Raw genomic sequence first — 9196 nt, forward strand, 5'->3', positions numbered from 1 at the left:
GTAGCCCCAGTGCTTGTGAGAATATCAGGAATTCCCCAAGTGGGAGAAGTTTAATATTTCCACATTTTCTCCAGTCCCTCAAGGGGACTTTGCAAATACTTTTTTATTCTGTGCCCAAATATGTAGGTTTTCCTTTAAAAATTTTAAATTCTTTGTGTGTTATGTCCAAAGTCTAGCCCTCTTTACTGATGGTTTCTGGATTTTTATCTGGTTTTTTTGGATGGACTCTCATTTCCTGTTTCTTTCTTTGTCTTGAAATATTTTGTTGCACACTGTACATTTTAATATTTTAAAATGTTAACTCTGGGGTTTTTGTCCATAAGCTGTCTGTTCCTTAATTTCAGATCCAGATTATTGATTTGAGAGAGATTTCCTTGAGTGCCAGGAGCTACCAAAATCAATCCAAAGCTAATAGCATCTTTCATAGTCTTTGCAAAGTCTGATTTGGCTGGTGGTCTCTCTCAGGGTTTAGCCCTCCTAGCAATAAGTTTGGCCTGAGATAAATGTGAAATGCAGGATTTTCTTTGTCTTATGTAAGTCTTTGTGGAGGCATGGGTCTGTGGAACCATACAGCCATGGAGCCTGCCTCTTTTCCTGAATGTTGTGCTTGTTTGTGGCCCCAGCAATTCCCCTGTTTACAGATTTCAGGAGTTTGGAAGCCCCTTCTACTTCCTTTGAAATAGACCAACTCTGTCCTGGGTTCTCTATTGTGTGACTTAATGCCAGTAGTCTTTTCTCCTGGCTACTTTGATTTGATTGTTTCTTACAGTGCTTTGGCCCTCGATAAGCTGCTTCTTTACCTCCCAGACAGGTTCTGGGAGAGCAAGCCCAAGAAAAGTTTCTCGGTTCAGCCTTTCAAACTTCCACCAGATACATACAGCTCTGACATAGTATGTGCATAGGGGTTACTCTGTTCTCTTTGGAACAGGGCCAGTGACCCATAATGAGAGCAGGGTTTCTCCAACTTGTATTGGGAACAGAGTAGGGGAGGGACCGTAGGTCACCAAGAGCTTCTATGGCTTTTGAAGCTGTTGTTTTCTTGGTTCCATGCTTGCCAAGTTATTGTAGCCTTTTTACTGTTTTCCATAGTGTTGAGAAAGGTCTTTAAGATTCCTCTGCAGCTTTTGCCTTAGGGGGTTGGAACAATGGCCATCCTTAGTGCTAACCCCCAGCAATCTAAAATAGCTGTTCAAAAGCAGTGATCAGTGATCAGATCACACATCCCCAGATTTTGGTGGACTGGATCTTGTATCCCACACTGGCACCAGTGAGCTGCACCAGGATCCTGGGCTGCTGTCCCCACTGCTGCCTGCCATGAGTCTGGGGATGGGTGATAGTAGCCACTGCAGGGATGGTGAAATTCATTGCTGTATGCTGCAAATTACCAGCCTCTTCCTCCAGTTCTTCCTTGGATGCTGCACAGTGTTCCGCTGTTTTGGTTGAGAGACTGACTCCTGGAGTTCCTACTTTGCCATCTTCTTACCTCTTCATTATCTCTTTGTTTGCTAGTTACCACTTAACTCCTAGTCCTGCCCGGTGTTCTTTACACAACCTTGTCTCTTCTCAGTGGTCATTATTTCTTGATCATGTCACCCACTACTATTGTTTTACCAATGGGCTTTAACCCCAAACCATCATTTAAGACTTTTCTGGGTGTATTTCTATAGCACTTTATTTATATACCCTCTTTCCTATCAAGGGGTTCCCAGGTTTTTGGGTGGGCTTGTTTATTTGTTCCTTTCAGGGCCCAAGATTGATTCATGAGGTTGGAAAGCATATGCTAAAACTTGTATATATATGTGTGTGTGTATGTTGAGACCATCTGGGATATAAAATCCAGACTGGATATTGGAGATTAAGAACAGTGGCACAACATCTGAAAAAAAAAAAGATTCAGTGGCATTAGGAAACCTAAAAACATATAGCAGAGAAGGAAAGTATAAAAAGATCTGGAGAGATTTTGGAGATTGGGTGCTTGAAAAATGATACTTTATTGGCCTGAAGTGACACTTTCTTATCCTATTATCTTCCTGTATGAGTAGTGTTGAAGTAGAAAATTATAATTTCAAAAGAAGCTTAATTCCCAGATTTCTAATACCTTTATCCATTGAGTGACAAGGCCCACATTTTATAAGTCAGAATATCAAGAATGTCTGTAAAAGTATATGGATTAAAAATCGTTCCTGTCTCCATATCTCTGAGACTCAATAGAGTTAGTGGAAAAGTACAAAGAAAATTTGAATCTTTTTTAATTAAAAACTTCCATTCATTAAAATATATCCACCCAAATTATTTAAAAAGCCCTTAGAAATTTATAAGAAAATAACCAACTATTTTAAAACACTATTGAGATGTAATTATTCACAAAAAATGCATCAATTTTTTATGTGAATGTTGGTGAGTTTTGACAAATATATGCATCAATGTAAACACAAACATAATGAAGACATATAGTGTAAAATTTCCATTTTTCCACTCCCGAGTCAATTCCCACACATAACTTCTGGCCCAAGACAAATCTTGATCTCCTTTATATCACAGTAGATTAGATTTGTCTTTTACAGAATTTCATATACGTGGAATCATTCCAATTTTACTCTTTTGTGTCTGGTTTCTTTGCTCAGCATGTTTTTGAGATTCCTCAAAATGTTTTATGTATTATAAGTTCATACATTTTACCACAGGGTAGTGTTTCATTGTATGAAAACACCACAGTTTTTTCCGTTCATTTGTTGATGAACATTTTGTTTGTTTCAAATTTTTGGCTGTTTTGAATAAAATTGCTAGGAACTTTGATTTACAAGTCTATGAGTGTACATATATTTTCACATCCTTTGGGTAAATGTCTAAGAATGGAATTGCTCTATTTTATTGTAAATGTTAGGTTACTTTTATAAATATCATCTGCTGAACTGTTTTCCAAAGTAGTTGTAGTATGTGGCCTCCCCACCAGCAATATATGAGAGTTTCAGTTGCACTTGGTATTGTCAGTGTTGTTAATTTTATCCATTCTAATATATCTGTCATGGCATGTCACTGCATTTTTTTATTTACATTTCTCTCATGATTAATGATGTTGAATATCTTTTTACATGCTTCATGAGCTTTTTGGCCATTCAGATATCTTCTTTTGAGAAGTGTCTGTTTCAGTTTATCATTTTAAATTGGGTTTGTTTTATTATTGCTTTGTAAAAGTTCTTTATATATGTTGGATTTAAGTCCTTTGTCATACACATGCAGTGTGAATATTTTTGCCTAGTCTGTGCCTTGTTTTTCATTCCCCTAGTGGTGTCTTTTATTCCTCATACCCTAAGAGCTGACCTCATCTCTCACACTCTCCCCTCTCACCCTCACTACACTCCCTTAGACTCTCCTAGATTTTATTATTATTAATTTTATTATGGAATTTGTAGGTTTACAGAAATCATGTGAAAGTTCAGAGGTCTCATATTCCCCCCTCACATGAAGTTTTCCCTATCTTTAACCCTTTGCATGTGTGGTACTTTTGTTACAATTAATGAAACAATATTATTAGAATTATACTATTAACTCTAGTCCAAAGTTTACATTAAGATTCACTATTTATGTTGTACAGTTCTATGGTTTTTAAATATTTTTATTCTGGCAACATATATACAACCTAAAATTTCCCATTTTAACCACTTAAATTTAAAATTCAGTCGTGTTAATTGCATTCACAATGTTGTTACCATGACCATCATCCATTACCCAAATTTTTCCATCACTTCAAATGAACACTCTGTACTCGTGAATTAACTCCCCATTACCTACCCCTACTCTGTCCCCGGGTAACCTGTTTTCTAGTTTCAGATTCTATTATTTTGCTTATCCTAATTATTTCGTATCTGTGAGATCATATGATATTTGTCCTTTTGTGTCTGGCTTATTTCACCTAACATGATGCCTTCAAGTTTCATGCATGTTGTAGCATTTATCAAAATTCCATTCCTTTTTATGATTGGATAATATTCCATTATAGAGATATACCATATTATTTTAATCCATTTATCTGTTGGTGGACACTTAGGTTGTTTCCATCTTTTGGCAAATGTGATGAATCCCACTATGAACATCGGTGTGCAAGTATCTGTTCAAGTCCTTGCTTTAAATTCTCTTGGATTATACCTAGAAGTGGGATTACTGGGTCTTCTGGTATTCTATATTTAACTTTCTGAGGAACTACCAAAATGTTTTCCATAGTGATTGCATCGTAATGGTATCTTATGAAAAGCAGAAGTTTTTAATTTTTATGAGCTCTAATTTATCAATTTTTACTTTATGGTACATTACTTTTGTGCCCTATGTAAGAAATCTTCGTGTAACACAAGGTTGCAAAGATTTTATACTGTTTTATTCTAGAAAAAATCATCATAGTTGTAGCTTTTACGTTAGGTTTAAGATCCATTTCAAGTTAATTTTTGTGTGATGGGTTGAAGCTTATGTTTTTGCATATGGATATCCAATTGTTCCAGCATTACTTATTGAAAAGTTTATCCTTTTCCCATTGAATTACTTTGGCACCTTACTAAAAAAATAATTGACTATGTATGTTTGGTGTGTTTCTGGACTCTCCTTTATGTTGCATTGATATATATGTCAATACTAAACTGTTTTGATTATTATAGGCTTTATAGCAAGTCTTGAAATCAGATAATGTAAGCCCTCCAATTTGGATAATTTTCTGAATTATTTCTAAAATTATTTTGGTTATTCTAGTGTCACTGAATTTCATATAAATTTTAGAATCACTATTTTAAGTTTTCAAAATAAAAATATCAGCTGGTATTTTGATTGGGGTTGCATTAACTATAGAGATCAATTTGGGGAGACTTGTTATCTTGAGTTTTCCAATAGATGAACATGGTATTTCTCTCCATTAATTTAACTTTAATTTCTCTCAGCAACTTTTTTTTTTTAATTTCAAGTGAAGGGAGTAACATATACTTTATCAAATTTATCCTTGAGTATTTTATATATTTTGATGGCATGAATAAAAATTAAATTATTATTGCCCCATTCCCCTTGACAGGAAGCCTCTCCTTTCTCCTGACTGCAGTGCCTTGGCTCCTCTCTTGGTAAGGCAACCCTGGAGTATGCTGTTCAAAATATTCCCTGCTAGGGATGCTCCCTGGGGCCCCAATAAGAGGAACAGATCTTGTTAGAACTTTGTTTGAAGAGGAGAGAAGTACTAATACTACTTGGTGTCTGTGTAGTGGGAGCTTCACCCTGGGTCCCAACAGGCAATGTCTGAAAAGGTACCCATTAAATACCCTGTTCTTGGAACCTCTCTGGTAGTTTAACTTCTTATCGCCTTGTAGGTCAATCAGTGCAGTTCTTTGGTGAGTCATGACCAAGGGTAGGCCCAAGGAAGAGAGATACGTACAGACTCCATCCACAAATTAACTTTCCTCTAGTCGTGCCAGATCTGGACAGTCTGATAGGTTATCTGAGGTGCAGTTGCTTGCTTTCACTTCCATTAGGGAAAATTGGAATTAAGAGAGATGCTGTGTATATTCTCAGGGTGTATCTGGACCTTTGGTGGTATATGGACGAGGGAGAGATCTGGTGAGAGATCCTCACTCCAAAGCAGGCAAACATCTTTCCAGTCCTCGGTCAACAGTAGTTTATTTGGAAGCCTGCTTCTCTTTGAAGCCCATAGGGTGAGTTATAAGGAAATATTTATGGAGGCACCTAAACCTTCAGTCAAACTTCCTGTCATTCCTGGGTCCTTTTGCCTCCATCTACCTACCTCACTGATAGGGGTAGAGTTGCTGAGCTTACTGGGTCAGACTTTTCGCTGAGGCACAAGTATGTAAGGAAGGACATTTGCTGGATCCTGAGGGGATAGTTGTTATATCAGGTGCAATGATTTCTTATACTGTTCTGAAGACACCATTATGTCCCACAAGGTTGTGTGTATGGTGGGGGAGGGTGGTGGTGGTGGAGATGCTTATGAAAGGGACTTCAAGGACAATTTGAAGCATGTGCTCAGGTGATCAGAGCCATGACTCTTGACAGCTCCTCTCTCATGGGATGAAGGTATCTGGTCATATTTCGCCAAACCAAAGGATCTCTCAATCTCAGAGAGGTAAATAAGGGTTGAAAGTGGTTAATGCTTTGCCCAAGGTCACAGAGCTGACACGTGGCAGAAATGGTATCCCAAAGCAGGATTTTGACTCCTGGTCTCGAGTTTATTTATTCCATGACACCAAAACTAAGAGATTCACTCACACCTCCCATTCTCCCAGTCACCTGCCTTCTGCTGTCATCATATACTTTCCTTAGCACCATGGTGAAAGGTTTGGGAAATAATTGCATAGCTGTTCTCGGAGAGAAAAGCAAAACTTCCTTGGCCATTTTAAAACTGTGCTGTTTCTTCTTTCTTGGGCCATGCTCCTGGGCTCACTTTTGCTCCCTTCGTTCCTGCTTAGAGAGCTCTTCTTACTGTCATTGGGACTGTGAGATGAACGTTGCTGCACCTTTTCTACTTGGAATATGATTACTTCCCTTATACTCCAAAGTCCTCTCAGACCCTAGACCAAGGTATTGTTTTGTCCTCGTGTTTCTCTCTCACATGAGAGGATTGTGTTACTGGAGCAATTGGGGTCTGTAGGAGAGATGTGTAATCTCAAAATCATTCCATATCTTTCCTGTTATTTGCAGCCTGTGGGCTGCCCACCCTCCATGTCCACACAGCACTGGATGTTCTTCCCCAGCCCTGCAGCTTCCACTGGTAACACGGAGATAGGATGATGATATCCTAGCTTAGGGGTCAGGGGATGTGAGTTGTGCTCTGATTCTGTCACTAACTCGATCTGTGACCCTGGGTAATTTACTTCTTTCTAGACCTCAGTTTTCTAACGTATTAAAGGTGGTATTGGGTGCAGTAAATGTTGGAGGCATGAGCAATTTTGTACACTTCATAGTGTGATAACTTGAAAAGAGCTCAAGGGCATGCTTTCTTAGTTTCTCCCCTGCTCTCAATAAGGTGGCTATGATCTAGAATTTTTTGGCCTTCACATTGTTGTTATTTCCAAGAGCTTCTGTTTCTATTCCAGGTCACCACAGATCTGAACTTTGTGCTGAGCCCTGTACCAGGCCACCTTGAAAGAGAGGGAGATAAAGGAGGTGGTGAAGCCATCAACCATTAAGATATTGGGTGGAGAAACTAGATGTACATTCGTGAAATGGATGGGGAATTACCCATGGAAGAGCCTGATCAATGTTGGAGTCATTAGATATCATTTATGCTGTAACCTTGGCAATTAGGTGAAATTTGGAAGTGTGAGATGTCTCCAAATTAAAGTATTTTTTAGATGTTAGGCTTTTGGGTGATTTCAGATTCGGAATAAGATTAGGGGAACTTCTGAGGTCAGTGTTGATTAACTCAAGGACCAGCACAGAGGATTTGGGAATGTGAGCTTGATGTGAAAGGTTTTTATTTAATGACAGTTCCTGGGCTTCTATTTAAATCTAGTTATGTGGATTAACCCACATTATGCATATAGCAGGTTATGTGACTTGCCTCTTCTGCTTTGAAGATATTGCAGAAATATTGATTAAACAGGAAATTACTTTTGGCTGTTTTCTGAACCTGCAGGGGAGAGTGGTGGTACTGGTGGAGGTAATGACGGAATTAGTTGCGATTGTATCCCCTGAACTTCCAACCTCTATATCACCGAGTCTAACCTGCCTGCCTTTCTTTGCAGTGGTCCTTCACTGTTCTAAGTGATGTGGTGACCATGATTCTTTCCAATGATTCTCCTCCGTTCCCACATACTTTCTTCTTGACTGGCATCCCAGGACAGACTGCTGCCCACATTTGGATATCACTTCCCTTTTGCTTCATGTTCTTCTTGGCGGTGACTGGGAATGGTGTCCTGCTTTTCCTCATCCAGACAGAGCACAGTCTTCACCGGCCCATGTTTTTCTTTCTAGCCATGCTCTCCTTTGTTGACCTGGTCCTTTCCTTCTCCACGCTGCCCAAGATGCTGTCCATTTTCTGGTTTGGTGCTACAGCCATCAGCTCCCACTCTTGTCTCTCCCAGATGTTCTTCATCCACGCATTCTCTGCCATGGAGTCAGGCGTGCTAGTGGCCATGGCCCTTGATCGCTTTGTGGCCATCTGTAACCCACTGCGCTATGCAACCATCCTTACCCCAGTGGTGGTTGCTAAGGTTGGAGGCCTGGTGGTGCTGCGAAGTGTGGGTTTAACCATCTCCTTTCCAAGCCTGGCCCATCGGCTGCCCTACTGTGGCTCACACATTATTGCCTATACCTACTGTGAGCAGATGGCTGTGGTGAAGCTGGCCTGTGGGGCCACGACTGTGGACAACTTCTATGCCTTTGCCGTGGCCATGTTTCTTGGTGTGGGGGATGTGGCCTTTATTTCCTACTCCTATGGACAGATTGTGAGGATTCTGATGCATTTTCCTTCACCTGACGCACGTGCTAAAGCAGGCAGCACATGTACAGCTCATGTCTGTGTCATCCTTTTCTTCTATGGACCTGGTTTTCTTTCTGTGGTCATGCAGCGCTTTGGACCACCCACAGCCTCTGCTGCCAAGGTCATCCTTGCCAATTTTTACTTGCTCTTTCCTCCAGCACTGGACCCCATTGTCTATGGGGTTAAGACCAAGGAGATCCAGGAGCGGCTGGTCAAAATCCTGAGCCCTAAACGAATTGATCCCACTTGAGGGTCGCTCCCATCCATTAGGACTTCAGGAGCCAGTGACTCCCCTGTGGGGCGAGACACCCACAGCCCAGATCATTCACCTTGTGGGGACAGTGAAGGGAGAGCAAACAAGTTCTGCGGAGAGTGTTTGGGGAAGTTGGGAAATCTCTTCTGAGGCCTGGGGTGTTTAGATATTGTGATGGAGAATGAGAAGGGCTGGGGTATGTCATTTCATCGATTAGCAAGTAATTATTTTGATACCCTTCTAAAAGTTTATGATTTACTTGATTTGATAAGATAAATGTATCAGGTAATTAAGAACTAATTAAGAGTTTAACTGACATGGATTCAAGTGACTTAAGAGTTTCAGAGAAGGGATAGAAGAACTGGGAGCCTATTTATTTGGACAGATGAGAGGACATTAAGAAATTCCCTCCACCATGAAGCTCACAGAGCCAGTCTGTGGGTTTGGGTCTTCCGTCTCTACCAGAGAAATTTTGA

At 40.0% G+C, this 9196-nt stretch overlaps 1 protein-coding gene across 1 annotated transcript; it reads left to right on the forward strand.

The window, feature by feature from the left end:
* Positions 1-7596: 7596 nt before the first annotated feature.
* On the forward strand, positions 7597-8750 carry LOC119537699 (olfactory receptor 52K1-like). Its single transcript, XM_037840242.1, has one exon. The coding sequence runs from the start codon at positions 7764-7766 to the stop codon at positions 8715-8717; it is 954 nt and encodes a 317-aa protein (XP_037696170.1). The 5' UTR covers positions 7597-7763; the 3' UTR covers positions 8718-8750.
* Positions 8751-9196: the final 446 nt, after the last annotated feature.

The sequence above is a fragment of the Choloepus didactylus genome, chromosome 6, assembly GCF_015220235.1.
Source record: "Choloepus didactylus isolate mChoDid1 chromosome 6, mChoDid1.pri, whole genome shotgun sequence".
Classification (NCBI taxonomy): Eukaryota; Metazoa; Chordata; class Mammalia; order Pilosa; family Megalonychidae; genus Choloepus; species Choloepus didactylus.